This window comes from Populus euphratica, unplaced genomic scaffold (genome assembly GCF_000495115.2).
Source record: "Populus euphratica unplaced genomic scaffold, PopEup_1.0 scaffold52.1, whole genome shotgun sequence".
Taxonomy (NCBI): Eukaryota; Viridiplantae; Streptophyta; class Magnoliopsida; order Malpighiales; family Salicaceae; genus Populus; species Populus euphratica.
In genome coordinates this window covers 890,166-911,070 of record NW_011499933.1, presented here as the reverse complement: position 1 = coordinate 911,070, position 20,905 = coordinate 890,166, and the positions used below count along the sequence as shown (strand labels likewise).

General features: G+C 37.4%; 3 protein-coding genes across 8 annotated transcripts; 1 reads left to right on the top strand and 2 right to left on the bottom strand.

Annotated features, from left to right (window-relative positions):
* Positions 1-6: 6 nt before the first annotated feature.
* LOC105136287 (actin-related protein 8-like) lies at positions 7-4,751 on the top strand. 2 transcript variants are annotated; one of them, XM_011041575.1, is made up of 12 exons: positions 7-423; positions 710-795; positions 921-991; positions 1,134-1,201; positions 1,535-1,596; positions 1,808-1,905; positions 2,243-2,324; positions 2,729-2,871; positions 3,067-3,215; positions 3,576-3,709; positions 3,848-3,966; positions 4,258-4,751. In XM_011041575.1, exons 1-12 carry the CDS (start codon positions 89-91, stop codon positions 4,333-4,335), a joined length of 1,425 nt encoding a protein of 474 aa, XP_011039877.1. In that variant the 5' UTR covers positions 7-88; the 3' UTR covers positions 4,336-4,751. The 2 variants fall into 2 exon arrangements, with proteins under 2 accessions (XP_011039877.1, XP_011039876.1); XM_011041574.1 differs by having other exon boundaries at positions 1,526-1,596.
* Positions 4,702-6,635, bottom strand: LOC105136288 (pentatricopeptide repeat-containing protein At5g66520-like). Of its 3 annotated transcripts, none has more exons than XM_011041577.1 (2): positions 6,229-6,635; positions 4,702-6,015 (listed from the first exon to the last, which is right to left on the bottom strand). In XM_011041577.1, exons 1-2 carry the CDS (start codon positions 6,524-6,526, stop codon positions 4,967-4,969), a joined length of 1,347 nt encoding a protein of 448 aa, XP_011039879.1. In that variant the 5' UTR covers positions 6,527-6,635; the 3' UTR covers positions 4,702-4,966. The 3 variants fall into 3 exon arrangements, with proteins under 3 accessions (XP_011039879.1, XP_011039880.1, XP_011039878.1); XM_011041578.1 differs by having other exon boundaries at positions 4,702-5,937; XM_011041576.1 differs by having other exon boundaries at positions 4,702-6,635.
* A 161-nt stretch (positions 6,636-6,796) lies between these two features.
* Positions 6,797-8,481, bottom strand: LOC105136286 (GPI-anchored protein LORELEI-like). 3 transcript variants are annotated; one of them, XM_011041573.1, is made up of 4 exons: positions 8,196-8,481; positions 7,898-8,102; positions 7,743-7,799; positions 6,797-7,408 (listed from the first exon to the last, which is right to left on the bottom strand). In XM_011041573.1, exons 2-4 carry the CDS (start codon positions 7,989-7,991, stop codon positions 7,044-7,046), a joined length of 516 nt encoding a protein of 171 aa, XP_011039875.1. In that variant the 5' UTR covers positions 7,992-8,102; positions 8,196-8,481; the 3' UTR covers positions 6,797-7,043. The 3 variants fall into 3 exon arrangements, with proteins under 3 accessions (XP_011039875.1, XP_011039873.1, XP_011039872.1); XM_011041571.1 differs by having other exon boundaries at positions 8,200-8,481; XM_011041570.1 differs by lacking the exon at positions 8,196-8,481 and having other exon boundaries at positions 7,898-8,186.
* Between the last annotated feature and the right edge of the window lie 12,424 nt (positions 8,482-20,905).

Below are 20,905 nucleotides of genomic sequence, written 5' to 3'. Positions count from 1 at the left end.
AAAAAAAACACCAAAAGCTCAGAACTTTCCCGCAAAACTCATTGAATCTCGCCACCCTGAATTGAAACAGCGAAGAACCATTTCTGCTATGGCGATGCTATTAAAGAAAGTGTGGCAATCGATGTCGAATAGGGCGACCTCTTTCTCGAGTTCGAGCATTGACCCGGTGACGACTCCACCGAGTTACACAGAATCATCATCATCATCTTTGGGAGCTTTTGATAGGCTACCGATTGATGTGGTGTTGCAAATAGTCAGATTGGTGGGGCCAAAAGATGCCGCAAGATTGAGTGTAGTATGCAAGTCATGGAGACCACTTGTATCTGATAATCGCCTGTGGATTTACTTTCTTCTAAATTATCATGATACCTGGGATTCTGTTTTTTTTGTTGAGACTCATCTCCGATCCGGGTATCCTATCCAGTGAGTTTCTCAATTTTCATTTCAAGCTTCTTCTTTTTTGTGAAATATATAATCATTGTTTTTCTGAGAACGTTAAACTATATAGTAAAAGTGAAATGTTTTTCAATTATCGATTGCTTAGTTGTGGATGATTGAGTGATTTTGACTGTGAGTGAATAGAACTGGGATTTGTTTTTGGAGAGAGATTAGTGGAAAATGTGAGACTTGTATTGGAATTGGAAATTTGAAGGGTTTTTTTTAGTACTTCTTTTAAAATATGTGAAATGAATTTGTGATTTTATTACAGGACATTCTCTAGTCCCATAACAGAGCTGTCATTCATGCGTATATATGGGCAACGGGTGCAAGTCCCCGGTGCTGTTATTGTTGATGGTAAGCATTATATATGTAAAAGGACTAATTCCATTGCTTAACCATCTTGATTAATCATTCTATTTAAACCGATATTTTTGAAAGATTTCACGCATTTTTTTTATTCTATAATCTTCTTGATAAAGGTGGTTCAGGCCACTGCAAATATGGCTGGAGCAAAAATGCTTGTCCGTCTGGACGGTCAGCTACTTTTTTGGTGAGCTTTCTCTTGTAACTAGCCATTCTGGCATTTGTGGAAGAAACTTTTCCGGAAGGAAAATCTTTTGCATTTCTCATAATTACCAAGGTGGATTTTTCTTAATTTTCGACAATATGTAATTAAATTACCTGGCGAGCAGGAATTTGGCAACATTGAATCTCCAATGTACTCCAGGCTTCAACATTTTTTTGCTACTATTTATAGCAGGTCTGTCCTCTCTCTCTTGAAATTTGTTAGCCAATTCCACTTTTCAAATGTCCCCTTTTCATTTTTATCTCAGTGTGTGTGTGTGTGTGTGTGTGTGTGTGTGAACTTGCGTTGCATGTAAAAAAACTTGTTTTCTAAAGAAACACTTTTGGGAGGATTTATAAAAGTTCCATTGGAAAACCGATAGCATTAATTACATTTTTAACTTCTGGGATGCTGGTTTTAATCCTCAATATATAAACCTATTTTTGCTTTGTTGCCCCTTTTAGGCTTTTTTTCATTCTTTATGGCCTCTAGAACTTTACGGGCTGAAAATATCTCCAGTCTTTACAGGATGCAGGTGAAAGCATCTGCACATCCCATTGTCGTCTCCCTTCCACTTTGCCATTATGATGGTTAGCTATCACTTCAACTAAATTACTTTGAGGAATGTCACTTGCACAATTTTTTTCATTGTATTTTAGAGCTTTTGAAACTGATGACATTATTCTATTATCTACCTAGGGTGAAATAATTCTAATGATGTCTGACCAATGTCAAGAACTTAGATTGGGTGGTCTTATATACCCTATTTCTCTAAACTTGCTCTAATCTTTATGATTGCAGATACTGAATCTGCTAGAGCATCAAGAAGGCAACTAAAAGACACTATCTACACAGCTCTTTTCGACATGAAAGTTCCAGCTGTTTGTGCCATTAATCAGGTGTGTTTGGCTTTATTTGTCAACTTATTCCTCTAGTTTCTCAATGTTTTGAACCGGTCAAATTGATATATATGTTAAAGTAAATGGGACTTATCAAGGATGCCAGAGACTAATTATCATTGCATGGAAAAGATTTCTACAAATAGGAAGTTTCTGCTATGCAGCTGTATGAAATGCAATTTCATGCCATCTTGAAATGTGGGAAAACTTATTCTGTTACATGTTTTGTTGGTGAGTGTTAGCATTTCCTAGTTAATACAGTGAGAGAATGTAAAGGTTCTGGCATTGTTCTGCCTATCTTTTAACATTAATGTAATATGTTTGTTGATAAACACAGGCAACTTTAGCACTGTATGCAGCACAACGAACTTCAGGAATCGTTGTTAATATTGGTTTTCAAGTCACATCTGTTGTTCCAAGTAAGTGATTATTTTCTTTTCTGTCAAAATGCCCTCATTGTTTGGAACTTGATCTGAGGCATATGTTGCATAAATTGAACTAGAAATAGACTTTGGTATTCTTAATGCTAACCATGCTATCCTTCTTGTGCTCACATTTATGATTAGAGGATTTGTAGACTTCTGTGGTTATTGATGATGTGTCATTTATATTCTTTCTGATTTCTTTTTCCAAATTTGTTAATCAATTGCACATGTTTCAACCTGTCTCGTGCAATCTGTAATATGCTTGGTATTCTGGGCTCTTGCATGCTGCGCTTGCTTTCTATAAGTTTCTACATTCTCTAATAATCTTGTTTCTAACTGGTATGCTGCAAAATCATAGGGATTTAGGATTTTGGCATACTGACTTTTGCATTTTACAGTTTTACATGGTAAAGTAATGCGCACAGTGGGTGTGGAAGTCATGGGTGTGGGAGCATTAAAAGTAACAGGATTCCTTAGAGAACAGATGCAGCGGAATAATCTTAATTTTGAATCACTCCATACAGTTCAAACATTGAAAGAGGTATACTGTTTCAGTGTTTCTTGTCATGCTGCATAATGTGGCTTAATCTTCTACTGAACTTGGGCAAATTCAAGGCCGACTAGTTTTCCCACCCTTCACAACTAAGTTCTAATTAGCTGTATTGATAACTTTGTATTGTTATTTCAATGGTGAACCTTTTTCTTCTCATGATCTGTTGGAACCATGAAAATACAGAATCTATGTTATGTAGCTGCTGATTTTGAAGCTGAGCTGTATAAAGATACTCAAGCATCATTTGAAGTACCTGGAGAAGGATGGTTCACTCTTTCAAAGGAGCGCTTTAAAACAGGGGAGGTCCTATTCCAGCCATGTATTGCTGGAGTGTAAGTGCATATCTTCCCACAATCCACTACTTTCATTGGACTCTTTTTTGAAGCTTTCTCATTCTGATGTTGTTCTTGGATAAGCTGTATTTGACCACAAAACTTGTTTGCTTGGAATAAATCTCATATTGATGTGGTTCTTGGATAAACTTCACTGTTTTTCAAACCCTAACGTGTATATTTGGAATCCAGCACTGCATGTTTTCATTTAAATTGATGCCTTTAGCCTGCATCATGTCCATATTTTCAATTTCACATTATTTAACAATCCAACAACCAAAATATTTCTTGTGCCTTACACCACCAAAACAATAAAACCATGACGGTAGACTGAAATGTTTTCATTTGCACATGGTATAGGCGTGCAATGGGTTTGCAGCAGGCAGTAGCTCTTTGCATGGACCACTGTCATGCTGCGGAATTAACTGAAGATGATGCTTGGTTCAAGACTATAGTTTTGTCAGGAGGGACTGCATGTCTCCCAGGACTTGCAGGTAAAAAAAAAAAAAAGAATTATAAATAATGATTGGTTTGGCACAAGAATCTCATCTAGAAAGTTAAGAAATTGAATAAAATTAGCAAGGACACGTGCTAATGAAGTATATGAACCTATGTTTTTACACTGTTTCCAGAAAGGCTAGAGAAGGAATTGCATGGACTTCTTCCCCCATCCATTTCTAATGGAATAAGAGTCATTTCTCCTCCTTATGGCGCAGACAGTGCGTGGATTGGGGCAAAGCTTATTGGCAATGTAAGTTACTTCATCACCAATTATTTAGATCACGCAAAACTGGACATATTCACAACTGTTATGTTTAGTTGCTGTACATCCTGAAGTGACCATAATTGGTTTCTGCACAACTATTGGGCTCTTGGTCTTCTCTCAATTTTGACTTTCATTCATGATCATGATACAATATTCACCTTTTCTCGACTCTGGCGTTGTTTGATGACTTGGAGTGTCAAGCGTCTTGGTCTGGGTCACATACCACCACTCCATTTTCCCATGTGAAGACCTTACCTCACCTTTCTTTCTATACAGTTGAGCACCTTTCCTGGGTCCTGGTGTGTGACGAAAAAACAATTTAGACGGAAGTCCAGATTTACACTTGCATGGTAAAGCAGGCTTGTATAGATTCAGCAGCTTCCAGGGGCCTTGTTATCATCTATAATAAAGAAGCAGTGGGAAAGAAACCAAACTCTGCTCACATGATGAAGATTGCCAAAATTATTTATTTATATTTCAATTTTACTTTTTCATTTTTTTCTAAAGTTTGTCTTGAATCTTCTTTCTGTGAGGAGGTTGCTTAAAAGAATGTACTCGAAAATCCACATTGCTAGGGAAACCTTAGTTCCGTTTGCAAGGTCGGTTTATTCTTGGAATATGAGCATCCTCAAATAAGAGTTTGTTGCTGTATGTGTATACATATCAAAACTGAGTATCTAAACAAAGCTAATGAATATTGTTTCCTGCTTGTGATCTATCTTGGAAACATGAACTTGGAAGTCAGTTTATTAACTCTAGTTTGTGATGAAGTGGGCATGATTCACAGTTTCTTTGTTCCAACTTGCCTTTCATATTGAATTGATTAAGAACAAGTAACGTGGAGGTAATGGAATGGATAATGCCGAATATCCACGAAACAAAAGGCATGAATCTATGTCCTCTTGCCCTCTTTGTTTTGCTCTGTATGCAGACTTGGAAGAAAAATCATTAGCAGTCTCGAACTGTATAGACACCTTGCAGTATTTCATATGTCTCTTGCTTTATTATGAGCAGTATACCCCACTGTGAACTCATGGACCGCGCCTTCCACCTCAATGAAACTAGATCCACAAGTTGTCTCCATTTCTTTCTCATGGATCATCTTCCTTATCTTAGTAGCTTCTTCCTTCTCTCCTGCATTAGCAAACATGAGCCCTGCTAACTTGTACCGGTCCCCTGATGTCGGCTCAAGCTCCATCAAGTTCTCAAAGGCCCAAGTCCCTCTCTTGAGGTCATTATGAGTTCTACAAGCACTTAGCAATGAACCCCAGATGATCGAATTAGGCTGTTCTGGCATTGAAAGGATTAGTTCTTCTGCGTCTGCCAGTAGCCCGGCACGGCCAAGGAGGTCTACCATGCATCCATAATGTTCAATAGATGGTTTTATTCCGAAATCATGTTCCATTTGACTGAAATATTGTCGTCCTTCTTCAACACGACCAGCATGAGAGCAGGCTGAAAGTATGGCCACAAATATGACTTTATTTGGACGGATCCCATCAGCAAGCATCTCATCAAACAGTTGAAAACATTTGCTAGCATGGCCATAGATGGCAAAAGCTGAAATCATAACTCCCCAAGATACAACGTCTCTCCAGGCCATTTTCTGAAATAATCCATAGCCACACTCAATGCTTCCACTCTTGGCATACATATCGATGAGAGCAGTGGTGAGTTTAGTGCTCATTAAAACTCTAGTTTTATCAATGTACGCATGTATCCATCTTCCCTGATGCAATGTTCCTAATTGTCCACAGGCAGAGAGCAGGCTCACCAGTGCTGCTTCATTTGGCAGGATGTGTGAAACCATCATGTCTTGAAAAAGAGCTAATGCCTCAGTGTGCATACCATTCTTTGTATATCCCGTTATTAATGCACTCCAAGATGCTGCATCTTTCGCTGCCATGTCATCAAACATTTTTCTAGCCTTGTCTACACGACCCTCGGTCAAGTAACCTGAAATCAAGGCATTCTTAGCAAGTGTGTTCTCTTCCGAGAATTCTCCAAGAACACGTTCTGCATCGTCTATGCTTCCTGAATTAGTGTACATATGAATTAAGGAGCTATGGATATGAGTATCTGGTACTATTCCTGCCTTAATAATCTGGCAATGCACTTGTTTACCTTCAAAAGGAGCTTTCAAATGGGAGCATGCTTTAAGGACAAAGGTGTAAGTGAAGTTGTCTGGTACAAGGTACCCAAACAGGAATTCTTTATACAGTAACAAAGAATCATGAAGAAACTTACCCATTGTTAGGCCTCTAATCATGGTGTTATAAACAAACACATCAGGAGAAGGTATTCTCTCAAAGATCGAAACGGCATAATAAATCTGTGACTTGGTAACATAAGCCTCGAGGAGCCTCCTGGCACATAAAGGATGATAACCAAGGAGTCCCGACACAACAAAGCGGGCATGTAATTGTTTCACTTCCTGTATGTCGTGGCACGTTCTAAGTGAGATAATGGTAGTTGGTGTTCTAGTTGAAGTTGTAAGTAGATTTCTGTCCATGGGAAGAGGAGATCTTGTTAGAAATGAGGCCATGAGGTAGCCGTAATGGATGATAATGACGAGGTTCTTTAAGCAGCTAGTCAAGGATGAAGTTGTCTCCTACAACTAGCTGAAACTTAAAAATATCTCCAGCTACGCGAGGATGACTGTTTTTGCTGATATTGTATGATTTTTTATCAACGTGGTATCATCTATCCATAGCCACACAAACAAAATCGAGAGATAAAAATGATACATATGAAGACAACGCCATGCCAGGTCCACATCATATGAAAACAAGCAATTTTGGCATGGCCCTAGACAAAATTTAAAATTTGAAGTATTTATATGGGTAAAAATACACAACTTCACACTTGATACAACCGGGCTCCAGTCCCTTCCACTGGGGACTAGAAGATTACAAGCCTAAAAATAATTTGATTTCTTTCAGCATGCCTAAATGAGCAGTTTTAGAGATAGCAGCGTCAGAAAGCAACGAAAATCCTCCATACCAAGGTTAAAAAGAAATTATTGGAGAGAAAAAGAAAGGTAAAAAACATTTTTGGGGCCTTCAAAGTAATTGAAAGAACACCATTACGAAACCAGCTAAGAACATCAGCAGGAGAATTGGACCACGCATGATCTGGCTCCCATTTTTGTCAGCAGCCACTTCTGATGGTGGTGGTGCAGGGCATTCAAGTCCCAGCTTCCCTTCCTTGCATTCATTGGCAAAGAGACCAGGCGGATATTTCCCATAAAGGTTAATGTAGCTGAACATGATTGATGCACAATCATTGGTCAAGTCATTTAGCACATCTGCGTAAGGACAGGCAAACTCCTTAAATGATCCACAGCAGCGACTGGGAGTATACTGGGGTCCTTTACATTGGCTTGTGATGATTGTATAGTTCAGAAACTCAAAGTTTACAGGGCAAGCTGCAGATAAAGAAAGACAATACATTGCCATCAGCACGCCATCTAAAGCAGACTGATACAACCTATCAAATTCTGGAATACAATTGCGGGCTTTTTTGGCAAGAACACGCAGTCGTCAAGACAACAAACACAACATTTCGCATCTTAAATGAACAAATCAGCAATGGAAAACTCATTGGCATGCATCAGAGATCAACAAAATATGCAGTCATCGCTTAAATCACTTCGATCGCAGAAGAAAACATAGCGGCGATCACAATCTGGAGAACCCAAAACAAAACTTGACTAGAAGCGAGCAAATAAAGCGAGGCAAAAAAGTGGCAAAAAAGGCAACCTTTCTTAGTCTGAAGTAGATTCCTGCCAGTAGAAGCATGAGATTCAAAGACACCATCTGCATCCAAATTAACAAAAAAAGACAAAAAGCAATGAATAACATGGATCTTTGTAACATAAACAAAAAGTAAGGATTTTGAAACTGAAAGGAGGTACCTGAAATGAAAGTAGATGCAAAAGAAGGAGAAGCAAAGAGACCCATCAAGAGGAAGATGAAGAAGACAAATGAAAAACACTGATTCAACCCCATCTCCCTTGCAAAGATTCAACCTTACCTTTCCTTCTTCAATTCGATATATCTACCTACCTCTTTGGATTATTAATGTCTTCTTCTGCTCTTTTCTTCTAAAGAAGAAGAGATCTGGACATAAACATAAAAGGGAGTAAGAAAGAGCAAAAGCCCTAAAATTCCAAGCACATAATAAAATAAAAAGAAGGGAAAGATAGAAGATACTTGCAGTTTGTGCCTGGAAATAAATATTGCTATGAGCTGCTTAGTGGGATTCAGCAAATAACGCGGAAACTGGGGTCACCAACCAATTTCTTCTTCAAGTATAGATGAGAAAGACAGTAATTGTGCTCTCTCTTCTGCTAGTCCTTGATAATTATTAGTTGATCAACTGATGGGTCAACCAAGACATGCAGGCAATGACCACTTCCAGGTTGCCGTCTCTTGTCCTCCCTGTCTTCCAATTTTTGTTTTCAAGGTCTTCGACGGAGCAACACCCTAAGACTTTTCGAGCAAGTTGATTGAGTATTTATGGGCCATGTTAATATGTTGATCCACCGACTTGGTCTGAGCTGGAATGATAGTTTTAAAAACAACATTATACTGATTTTTTTTTTAAATAATAATCTGTTGAGTTCATGATTTTAAACTGAGTCGGGAATTATAACTATACTGATAAAATGGGAGCCTAGTTCACTCAATCAATCACAAAAGTTCAGCAAGCATGAAGTACTTAGTTCTCAGCATTGTGAATGTCTCAGGCTCTGTAATAAAGTTTTTTTTTTTTAAAAAATAAATTTTAGAAAAACTGAATTTCAGAAAAATAAATTTTTAAAAAATAAAATATTTTTCAATATTTGGTAGTGTTATGAAAAATAAACTGGAAAAAACTTTCCAATAAATTAAAAAATAATTTATTAATATTTTATTTTTTTCAAGTTTATTAAAATAATAAGGAATAAATCTTACAAATTAAAAAGTTGAATAATAATAAAATTGAAAAAAAAAATCATAAATTATTTTAGATAAAATAAATAATAATCAAAATAATAAAGATAAAATCTAATAAAAAGATGAAAAAATTAAAATAATAATAATTAATATTTTATAAAGTATTTCAAATAAAATAAATAACAATCAAAAGAATGTGGATCGAATTTGATAGAAAAAATTTTCAATAAAAAAATAATAGGAGAAAAGCAAATAACAATTATAAAAATGAGGACCAAAGTTAATATAAAAATTAAATTTTAAGAAATGAAATTGAAAAATAAATATTCAAAACAAAATAAATATAGCAATCAAAAGTTTGAAGATCAAATTTGATATAATCAGCAAATAATATTTCTAATTTTTTCACAACTTCCGGAAAGTGTTTTCCTTCAAATTTTCCAGGAAAATACTTTCCTAAAAATCAAGCCAACTTTTTGTTTGACTGGAAAGTATTTTCCATTTACCAACTTTCCTATCAACAAACAAACACAAGAAAGTTTGGAAAGTGATTTCCCAGAAACCACTTTCTGAAAAATAAACACAAGAAAGTTTAGAAAGTATTTTTCTGGAAATCACTTTCCGAAAAACACAAGAAGATCAAATTTGATATAATCAGCAAGTGTTTTTCCATAAACCACTTTCTAAAAAATAAACACAAGAAAGTTTAGAAAGTGTTTTTCTGGAAATCAGTTTCCGAAAAACAAACACAGCTAAAAAGAAAAACATGTTTTTGAAAATCAAGCTAAATTTTTTTGACTAAAAAATATTTTTGTTGACCAGAAAGTGTTTTCTGTTGACCAGAAAGTGTTTTTCATTGACCGGAAAATGTTTTCCGTTGACCAACTTTTCAAATGACAAACAAACACAGGAAAGTTTGGAAAATAGTTTCCCGGAAATTGATTTCCGGGAAACAAACATGACCTAAATCCCTTCTCATCTCTTTTTTGTGTTTGTATTTAAGAGGAGAAACTTGGATTGCGTTAAGGAAGTAGTTTCGTATGCCAATAACTATATTTATTAACATGTAATTAAAAAATAAAATATAAGCAATCAAATGGATATACAGTGCTGAATAATTATATTTATTCAACAAAATTCTATGTATTTTTGTTAAGTATATTTTGGATAGAAAAGTCAACCCAACATCAAAAATAAAATTTTTTTAAAATATATTATTTTAAAAAAATTAAGATAGAGCTCAAGTATCATTCAAGAACTCTAAAAGATAAAAGTTCACATATTCGATGATGATTCAACAATCAATAATCCAACCAAATAAAAGTAGTTGCTCTATTATTATATCACTAATGCAAGAGACAAATATTTCTTTGTGCCATCTCAATCAAGGAGAATCTTCCTCTAGGATCAAGAAGGAGATGAAAGAAGTTGCACTTGCGAGAAAAACCTATCTCGAAGTAAAACATTGTGCATCCATCCTAACTAAGTCGAGGATTTATTAAAGAGGAATTTCCACACTGTTGTAGGTTAATAGGAAAGCTTCGAATATAACGATGGAAGAACTAGGGAGAAGGACGTTAGAGAAAGAAGAAGAAAGATTAACACGTTCAGGATGTGTTGAGAGAAAAGACAAAAGAGAGATTCAAAAAATTATGTTATAATTTTCCACACCCATTTTGTTCCAACCATTAGGGAATTTAAAGACAAAAATGCAATTGCCAGTATGACATTAATCACATGGTCCTGCCAATTAGGCTACAGTTATAAAAATGAAAATGCATAAAATGTAGTTGTTAAGTCTTGTATTTAAATTTCAAGCTTTAGTTCAGCTTCCCTTTTTTAAGTTTGCACCTACTTCCATTCTACTTGTGACAATGCCTCTTCCATGAGATCAACCTTATCCTCAAGGTGAGATTGATGGAATCACCAATTAAACTCCTCCGCATCTTCCCAAGTCGTTTCTGTCAAAGGTAAATTCTTCTATAAAATCAAGTACTGGTTGCTGCAGTATTCCCTCTTTTAACCATTCTCCTCTCAATAATTTTCTGTGGATACAGTAGTGGTTTCTTTGAAAGAATAGGGAGATCAGAATGCAAAACCTGATTGCCTACATGTTTCTTTAGCTGAGACACATGAAATAACAGATGTACCACAACAATAGCAGGTAATTGTAGTTTGTAGGCTACTATTCCAATTTTCTTGATGATAGTGTAGGGATTGTAATACTTTGCTGACAATTTATAAAAGCTTTGTTTGTGAACTGATTGTTGTCAATATGGTTGTAGTTTTAAAACATTCTTTCGTTTTTTTTCTTGTTTGCTTATTGTGTCATTCTGTTTTGGGATTGCAAGAGGTTGCTCCAAATGAGCTTGGACATGTCTTCCTTTTGAGTTAAGTACTAGTCCACAGCTTCCACTGGTGAGTCCTTAGGTGTATAGGGAAGGTGAATTGGAGGTGTCATTCCATATAGAATCTCGTAGGGAGTCTTCTTAGTAGAAGTGTGGTAGTTCGTATTGTACCACTATTCACAAGAGCTTAGTTATCATCCCTATTATGCAGGGATGGTTCCTATCATACATCTTAGGTAGCCCTCGATACATTTATTAACCACCTCTGTCTGTCCATCAAACTGTGGATGATAGGCTGTAGAGTATTGTAAGTTAACCCCTGTTATTTAAATAGTTCTTTCCAAAATTGGCTAAGGAAGATGTTGTACTTATCACCCACAATTGTTGCTGGCATCCCATGCAACTTATACACATTTTCCATAAAGACTTTGGCTACTGTAATGGCAGTGTAAGGGTGGGTTAAGGCTATAAGGTGGGCATACTTGCTAAACCTACCGACCACCACAAAGATTACTTCATTTCCTTCTAATTTAGGTAGCCCATCAATAAAATCCATGCTAATATTTATATATATTAAAAAAAAAAAGCATAGATCATTGGTAACGGTTGTAGCAAACCTAGAGGCTTGACATTTTCAACCTTGTTTTGTTGACAAATTAGGCATTCCTTGACGTATTGCCTAACTAGCCTTTAGAGTTTCTTCCAATAAAACACTTGCCTTAATTTTTTTTAAAGTTACCATAGCTCCTGAATGCCCCCCACTACAAAGTCATGATAGAGTCTAATAAGTTGGTTTTGTAGGTTCGGTGCTTATCCCACTACTACTTTTCCCTTTCAAATAAGAGTGTCATTAACTCATGAGTAGTTAGGGTGTGAGCTAACATCCTCGGTGAGGTCTGTTATAAGCTACCGTAGGTTTTAACCAATGTCCCGATTCTTCTTAATGTCTTCCATAATAGTGATGGAAATGAAAAAATGGTTAAGACACCCAACTCATTGTGAGAAACTCTAGAGAGGGCATTTGCAGCTAGGTTGTCTTTTCCCCTTCAATATTCATTCTCATAATCAAAACCTAAAAGCTTAGTTAGCCATACCTGAACATGTGTTGTCTTCTGGTCTAGTAGAAATTTTAGGCTGGAGTGGTCTGTCCTGATGAGAAATCATCTACTCCATAGATAGTGCTTCCATTTGGTAATAATAAAGACAATGGCCAGCAAGTCCTTCTCATAAGTTGCTAGGGCTAGCTGCCAAAGACATGAAGCTTTGCTCACAAATGCAATGGGGTGTCCTTCTTGCATCAAAATCACCCCTATGCCTATTCTTAAAACATCAATCTCTACTACAAATGTTTTGTCAAAATTATGCAGGGCTAGCACAGGTGGTTGGGACATCGTGCCTTTGAGCTACTTGAAAGCCATGATAGCCGTATCTGTCCATATAAAGGAGTCCTTTTACAATAACTTAGTAAGAGGTCTGTAAATAGTTCTATAACCTTACACAAACTTTTTATAATACCATGTTAAACCCATGAACTTCTAAGTTGTTTGATGGTTGTAGGTACTAGCTATTGCAAGATAGTAGTAACTTTATGTGAATCTGTTGCTACTCCCTCCTTGGTGGTCACATGTCCAAGGTATTCCATCTGTTTTGTCTCAAACACATACTTACTTCTCTTTGCTACTAATCAATAGGTACATAACAGTTCAAATACTAACCTAAGGTGTTGTATATGGTCGACCATGGTCTTACTATAAACTAGTATATCATTAAAGAGAACCAAATAAATTTCCTCAAATGATCGCAAAAAATATCATTCATTAGACTTTGAAAGGTGGTTGGTGCATTAGATAGGGCAAAGGGCATGACTAGGAATTCATAGTGGCTATTGTGTGTTCTAAAGGCTGTTTTAAAAACATCTTCCGAAACCATTCTAATCTGATAGTAACCTACCCTTAGATCAATTTTTTTTTTTAAATGGCCGCCCCTTCTAGTTCTTCTAACAACTCATCTATTATAGGAATGGGATACTTATCTTTGATAGTGATTTTGTTGAGAGATCAAAAATCAACACAAAATTGTCATGTCTGATCCTTCTTCTTCACCAGCACAACTAGAAAGGCAAAAAGGCTATTACTAGGCTGTACTATGCCTACCTCCAGCATTTCAGCCACTAGAGTCTCTAGAGTATCCTTTTATGCTCTTGAGTATTTATAGGATCTCAAATTGACAGCCTGACTCTCATCTTTCAGGGGTATTTTTATGATCATGCCTCCTAGCTGGGGGTAACCCTCTTGGTTCACAAAAAATATACTGATAGGTTGCTAGTAGAGTCTGTAAAGGTGATTCTTCATTGTTTTCCCAAGCATGGGGTACTCCCTAAGCAGGGCTTACCAGGTCAGCCTTTCCCACCACTCTTAAACTGCAAAGCCTAACTTCTGATGGTAAGGTTTTAATGCTTAACAGTCCATTTAGTTCCTTCAGGCATATAGATTGAGCTAACCTAGGATTTTTTCCTCTTAGAGTTACTTATCTGTTCTGCCACCAAAATGATACTCATTTATCTTCATAGTTGGACAATATATTTCCCAACAACTTCAACCATTGGATTCCCAGAATCATATCATAGCTCTGCAACTTCATAACAAATATTTCATCTTGGAACTAAACTCTTTACATCTTCCATTATAGGTTCTTACATACTGAAGTGCAGGACATGATGCCACCATTAGCTGCCTCAACCACCATAGGTTTTATGGTTGTCGTGGGGCATCCCAGTTTTTCAACTAGATCAGTGTGAATGAAGTTATGAGTACTACTCAAATTAATCAAAATTAATATAAGACATTTATCTACCTTTTCCCATACCTTGATGGTTTGACACCTCGCTGTGCTATAGATTGCTTGGAGTGATAAATGAGGGGTGAGAGCTTCTATGTTCATTATCTCCACTGATTCCTCTTCTTTTTAATTGTCTCCATCTTCTTCTACTATATATAGTGAGTATAACCTTCAATTTCTGCATCTACACCTCGGTATGAACTTATCATCACACCAAAAACAGAGACCTTTGGCTCTTCTTTCATCCATTTCTTTGGTTCTGATAGGTCTGGTAGGTTGGTAGGTTTATGGTTGGGGCAAACATTATTATTATTGAGGGGTGGGTTGGTAGGTGTAGACAGCAAGGCTTGTGGGGAAAGTTTAAAGGAATGAGGGGGTGATTGGGATTTGTTTTGTAAGTGTTGGCAGGATATATAAATTTTACAAGTTATGAGTGGGGACTCACCTAACTTTGTTATTTTGGGTAATAAGGGGTTATTTTTTGGCATGTGAGAGTGTTGTTCTGCAACCTAGCTAGGTTATAGACTTGTTTGAGTGATTTTTGGCGCAAACATCTTTACTAGGTTATTAATCTCTATCTCTAAGCCTCCTAGAAAGAACACCAAGGCTTGCTTTTTAAAATTTTATGCTCTATTCCATAACATATCAAAGTCTCTGATATAACCTTTCAAGTCCCCTTCCTGCTTGTTCTCGGTAAGCTCCTATAAAGGTCCTTTTGAACTCCAAACAATAACACAAGGCCTCCACATACTTGTTAGGACATTCCGGCATTCAAACACACATCAATTTACATGGTTTGACAACTTGCCTACTCCACAGAGCTTCTAGTTTGTATTAATCAAGCTCAAAAGCAATACAAACAACAAAAATAAGGAGGAGGAGAAAAAACTTCTCCACTCAACTCAACTCTCTCTCAAAGCTCTCTTTGTGTTTCTCTCTATTTCATTATGATCAGCTATCAATGACACTCTCTATTTATAACTGATGTGGGAGACAATCTCCTTTCTTTGGTCAACAATGGTAAGCAATATTTTCTTTGGTTAGGCACCCATCATTCTTACCATGTTAAGCATGGCTGCCACCAACCATGGCTGCCACCGATCATTTGTGTCCACACACATAACAATCTCCCACTTGGACACAAATGGTGTTAGGTCTGTCTTTTAATCTTGAAGACCAACTGAAGCTTTACACAGCTTCAGTTTATCGAGAGTAACTCCTTTGGTTAACATGTCAGCTGGATTCTTGCTTCCACAGATCTTTTCAAGTAATAGTTATTCATCATCAAGAAATTACCGGATGAAGTGATATTTGATCTGTATGTGCTTTGTTCTGGAGTGAAATGCTGGATTCTTGGCAAGGAAGATTGCACTCTGACTATCACTATACAAAGTACCTTTTCCATGCATCTGGCCCAATTCTTGCAGGAAACTCTATAGCCATACTATCTCTTTTGCAGACTCTAAAACTGCAATATATTCAGCTTCTATTGTTGAAAGAGCAACTATCTTTTGCAAGGTAAAACTCCAAGAAACAGCAGTGCCTCTTAGAGTGTATATATAACCTGTAGTACTCTTTCTCCTATCAACATCTCCTACTAGATCAGCATCTACAAAGCCTTCAAGTTTCAAACCGCCAGCTATGAAAGTAAGACATGTCTTTGATGAGCCTTTTAAGCACCTCATGATCCATTTCATTGCCTCTCAATGCTGCTTTCCAGGATTGATCATATATCAGCTTACAACTCCCACTGCATGGGCAATATCTGGTCTAGTACAGACCATGGCATACATCAAAGAGTCGATAGCTGAGACGTATAGAATCTGGTCCATGTATCCATGTTCTAGCTTAGTTTTTGGTGATTGGTCTCTACTGAGCTTGAAATGATTCCCTAGAGGTGTATATACTGGCTTAGCATTATCCATACTAAACCTGCTGAGAACCTTCTTGACATACTATGTCTGTGAAAGCTTTCGTATGTCTTTGTCTTTGTCTCTGATGATTCTCATGTCAAGTATTTGTTTAGCAGCTCCCAGATCCTTCATTTCAAACTGTTTTGACAACTGTTGCTTTAGCTTGTCAATCTCTTCCATGCTGGATCCTGCAATTAACATATCATCCACATATAGCAGTAGAATGATATAGGAGTTGTCAAAATGTTTGACATAGCAACAATGATCAGCCTGACATTTTGTGTATCTCGTACTACACATGAAGTTGTCAAACTTCTTGTACCACTGTCTTGGAGCTTGTTTCAAACCATATAGGCTCTTCTTTAGCTTGCAAACTTGGCTCTCCTTTCCTGATATTACAAACCCCTCTGGTTGTTGCATGTAAATATCTTCCTCCAATTCACCATGAAGAAATGTTGTTTTTACATCTAATTGTTCAAGATGTAAATTTTCTGTAGCTACTATCCCCAGAACAACTCTAATTGTTGTAAGCTTCACAACTGGAAAAAATATCTCAGAATAGTCGATCCCTTTCTTTTGCTGAAACCCTTTTACAACAAGTCTTGCGTTGAACCGTTTGCTTCTATCATGCTCAATCTTTACTCTGTAAACCCACTTGTTTTGCAAGACCTTCTTTCTTTCAGGCAGTTTGGTTAACTCCCAAGTCTTGTTCTTCAACAATGACTCCATCTCGTCCTTCATGGCTAACTCTCACTTGCTCGAGTTTCCATCTTGTAAGGATTCTTTATAAGTTAATGGTTCACCAACATCTGTCAGCAAGATATAATTTAGTAGAAGTGTGAACCGTTGTGGAGGCTTTATAGTTCTTGAAGACCTGCGAACAACTAGTTCACTTGGCTCTACATTGTCTTGTGTAGTAATGGTGGGTACTGATGTGCTTGAACTTTCTTGTAAGGACTCTTGAGTGGTAACATCAGGAAGCCCTTCTAATCATATGAATTCAGATTTCTATGGACTCGTATCTAAATTAGTTATCTCTAGTTCTGTACTTGATTTGTCTTTGTACAAAACTTTCTCGTTGAAGATCACGTTCCTGCTTTTGATAATCTTCCTGTTCTGATCATCCCAAAACTGAAATCCAAATTCTTCATCTCCATAGCCAATAAAGAAACATTTCTTTCATTTGGCATCCAGCTTATTGCAAGTATTAGAGTCTACATGCACATAGGAAACACCCCCAAAGACCTTTAGATGAGAAAGTTGTACTTCTTTTCCTCTCTAGATTTCCTCGGGTAGTCTGAACTCCAAAGAAATTGATGGTCCACGGTTGATCAAGTAAACTGCAATATAAATTGCATCAGCCCAGAATGTTTGAGGTAACCCAGAATGTTTGAGGTAACCCAGAATGCAACCTCATGCTTCTAGCTCGTTCATTGATGGTCCTGTTCATCCGTTCAGCAATGCTATTTTGTTGTGGTGTGCCTGGAACTGTCTTTTCCATTCTGATACCATTGACAACGCAATACTCCATGAAACCTCTATCAATGTATTCTCCTCCATTATCAGATCGTAAGCATTTTAACTTTAAACCTGATTCAGTCTCAACCATAGCCTTCCATTTCTTGAATGTGTCAAACACATCAGATTTATTTTTCAGAAAGTAGACTCGTACCTTCCTGCTGGAGTCATCAATAAAAGTCACATAGTACCAAGAACCTCCAAGAGATGCTACTAGAGCTGGTCCCCATAAATCTGTGTGCACCAGTTCTAGCTTTCTTGGTCTTAAGGTCCTGCCAACCTTTAAGAAACTGAGCTTTTTCTGTTTTCCAAGAACACAGCTTTCATAAATGTCTAAATCAACATTTTTTAACTCTGGCAGCTTTTCCTTTGATTGAAGTATCTTCATCCCCTTTTGACTCATATGGTCGAATCTACAATGCCATAGTTGTGTCTGATTTTCTGCTTCAGTAGAGGCAATTATATCTATTGATCTTTTGGTCATATGCAGGGTGCTAGTTTTCTTTTCACGAGCCAAAACCATTGCTCCCTTTGATACCTTCCACATTCCTCTAGAAAAAAGGATTGAATGGCCACTATCATCAAGTTGTCCGACCGAGATCAACTTCTTTTTTATTTCAGGAACATTTCTTACATTTTGCAAGTTCCATATAGATTCATTCATTGTCTTGATTTGCACATCTCCTATACCCATAATATCCAATGGTTGTCCATCAGCCAGATAGACTACCCTGTAATTTCTAGCAGTATAGTTTTGCATCATCTCATGGTGTGAAGTGCAGTGAAATGAAGCTCCAGAATCAAGAACCCAATCATTAATAGGACTATGTACAGCAAGAATCAAAGCATCTTATACCTCATCTGTAGTGGCATTTGCAGAATCAGCTTCAGGTTTTTTTGGTTTTATGCAACTCCTCATGAAATGACCAGGTTTGCCACAATTCCAACATTCAACTTGCTTCCTGGGTCCAAACTTGCTTCTACTTCTGTACCTGGATTTTGATCTGCCTCTAGATAAGCCTCTATCTTGTCTCCTTCCTCGAGTGTTGATGTTGAGAGCTGAACCTAAACTTGAGCTTTCACCCGAGTCTTTCCTTTGTACTTTTTCGGCTAAAATCAGGTCTCGAATATCATCATATTTTAATTTGGATTTTCCAGCTGAGTTGCTTACGGCTGTTCTCATACCTTCCCAACTGCTTGGAAGTGAAGCTAGCAAAATAAGTGCTCTAATCTCATCATCAAACTCAATTTCAACAGATGACAATTGATTTGTGATGGTGTTGAAATTATTAAGATGCTATGTAACAGAGGTGCTTTCTGTCATCTTCAGGTTGAACAGCTTCTTCATTAAGTGCACTTTGTTATTTGCTGATGGCTTCTCATACATCCCAGACAAGGCTTCCATCAATCTTGCTGTGGATTTCTCTTTTGTAACATTATGAGCAACTCTTCTTGATAATGACAGCCGGATAATGCCCAAGACTTGTCTATCAAGAATTTGCCAATCTTCTTCTGACATGTTTTCTGGCTTGCTCCCCAACAGAGGAAGATGAAGTTTCTTCCTATATAGATAGTCTTCAATTTGCATTTTCCAATATCCAAAATCAGTTCCATCAAATTTTTCAATTCCCGCAGCCTTCATTTCATCAGCCATTTTTACTCTTTCTCAGCTTTGAATCTGCAAAATCTAACCTTACAGATGTGTCCGGAATGGTCAAAAATGTTGGAAACGACACTGAGATCACCCCAATCGGACTTCGGATGGCTCAGATTTAAACAATCAAACTTTGGGATCACTAGACGCTGCAGATGAAGCCACGTGGCAGGAGGAATAGTCACTGCGACACATCGGATCAAAACCCAGTGATGCTGACGTGGCTGACACGTAGGTAATATGGGGTCCACCAAATCTGACGTGGCATCGCTGACGTGGCAGATGACATGTGTGTTGGCGTGGCAGGTTGACGGGTCAGACTGCTAATGTGGCAGGTGACGTGGCTGATGACTGTGTCGAACATCTGACATGGCAAATGCTGTGGCGAGTCAAGTTGCAGGAAACGGGCGAGGAAGACACGTGAGGCGCGTCGGTGCGCGTGGACAGTGTTGGTGGCGGCGCGTGCGGGCATGCAGGACGTCGAATTTTCGCCGGGTTTTCACTAGTGGATTCCTCTCGTTGTCCTCTTCACGATGGTATGTTCAAAAACACGTTTTGAGAACTTTGATTTTTGAGTTTGGATCAAACACCCTTTTTTTCAAGAACTTTCAAGAATAAGCTCTGATACCAGTTGTTAGGACATTTCGGCATTCAAACACACATCAATTTACATGGTTCGGTAACTTGCCTACTCCATGGAGCTTCTGGTTTGTATTAATCAAGTTCAAAAGCAATACAAACAACAAAAACAAGGAGGAGGAGAAAAAACTTTTCTACTCAACTCAACTCTCTCTTAAAGCTCTCTATGTGTTTCTCTCTATTTCATGATGATCAGCTATTAATGACACTCTCTATTTATAGCTGATATGGGAGACAATCTTCTTTCTTTAGTCAACAATGGTGAACAACATTTTTTTTGGTTAAACACCCACCATTTTTATTATGTCAAATATGGCTGTCACCGACCATTTGTGTCCACGTACATAACAATACTCTGCCTATGTAACCTTATGTCCTTCCAGGTTTCTATGTAATTTTGGATGCCAGTAAATTGCCATCATTCAAATAATACGAAGCTAATTTCAACTCGTCTATTTCAAAGATTTTTTCCAAGTCAAAATACTGATTGCATTTGTATAACCATTTATGTACTTCTTCCCCTTCAAAAGAAGGGAAATCTCTTCTGGGTCTGGGTGACCTGTAAGTAGATGGTCCTTCTCCTATCCAATCTTGGTTGCTAGCAGGAGCAGGGTGTTGGGGCATTCGAACGTTCTGGGAGGAACTTGTCTTACTCGCTAAGATTTACAGAGTTTGTTTAATAGAGATTTGTTGATTCGCCATTCTTTCATCATAGCTTCAAGATGTGCTAGGTCATCGGACTGAGTGTGCAACTTGACTTCTATTCCATTGACTCTTTGATTAGCAGCTTCCAAAGAATCATCCATTCTTCTTATGTCTTGGGACCTGGTTTCTGGTGCTATTTTGCTGAGTCTGAAGATGTGGGCTCTGATACCAATTTACTGCAGGTTAACAGGAAAACTTCAAATAGAATGATGAAAGAACTATGGAGATGGACGTTAGAGAAAGAAGAAGAAAGATCTACACGTTCAGGACGTGTTGAGAGAAAGGACAGAGGAGAGAATCTAAGCATTCTGTTATAATTTTCCACACCCATTCTATTCCAACCATTAGGGAATTTAAAGACAAAAATGC

What these genes read in the sequence shown, in the direction of transcription:
- LOC105136287 (XM_011041574.1), top strand. Translation starts at nt 89, where the DNA reads ATGGCGATGCTATTAAAGAAAGTGTGGCAATCGATGTCGAATAGGGCG. An exon ending in CGATCCGGGTATCCTATCCA is followed by an intron (nt 424 to 709) that starts GTGAGTTTCTCA and finishes ATTTTATTACAG; the next exon opens with GACATTCTCTAGTCCCATAA. An exon ending in CGGTGCTGTTATTGTTGATG is followed by an intron (nt 796 to 920) that starts GTAAGCATTATA and finishes TTCTTGATAAAG; the next exon opens with GTGGTTCAGGCCACTGCAAA.
- LOC105136288 (XM_011041576.1), bottom strand. Translation starts at nt 6,526, where the DNA reads ATGGCCTCATTTCTAACAAGATCTCCTCTTCCCATGGACAGAAATCTA.
- LOC105136286 (XM_011041573.1), bottom strand. Translation starts at nt 7,991, where the DNA reads ATGGGGTTGAATCAGTGTTTTTCATTTGTCTTCTTCATCTTCCTCTTG. An exon ending in TGCATCTACTTTCATTTCAG is followed by an intron (nt 7,800 to 7,897) that starts GTACCTCCTTTC and finishes ATTTGGATGCAG; the next exon opens with ATGGTGTCTTTGAATCTCAT. An exon ending in TCTACTTCAGACTAAGAAAG is followed by an intron (nt 7,409 to 7,742) that starts GTTGCCTTTTTT and finishes CTTTATCTGCAG; the next exon opens with CTTGCCCTGTAAACTTTGAG.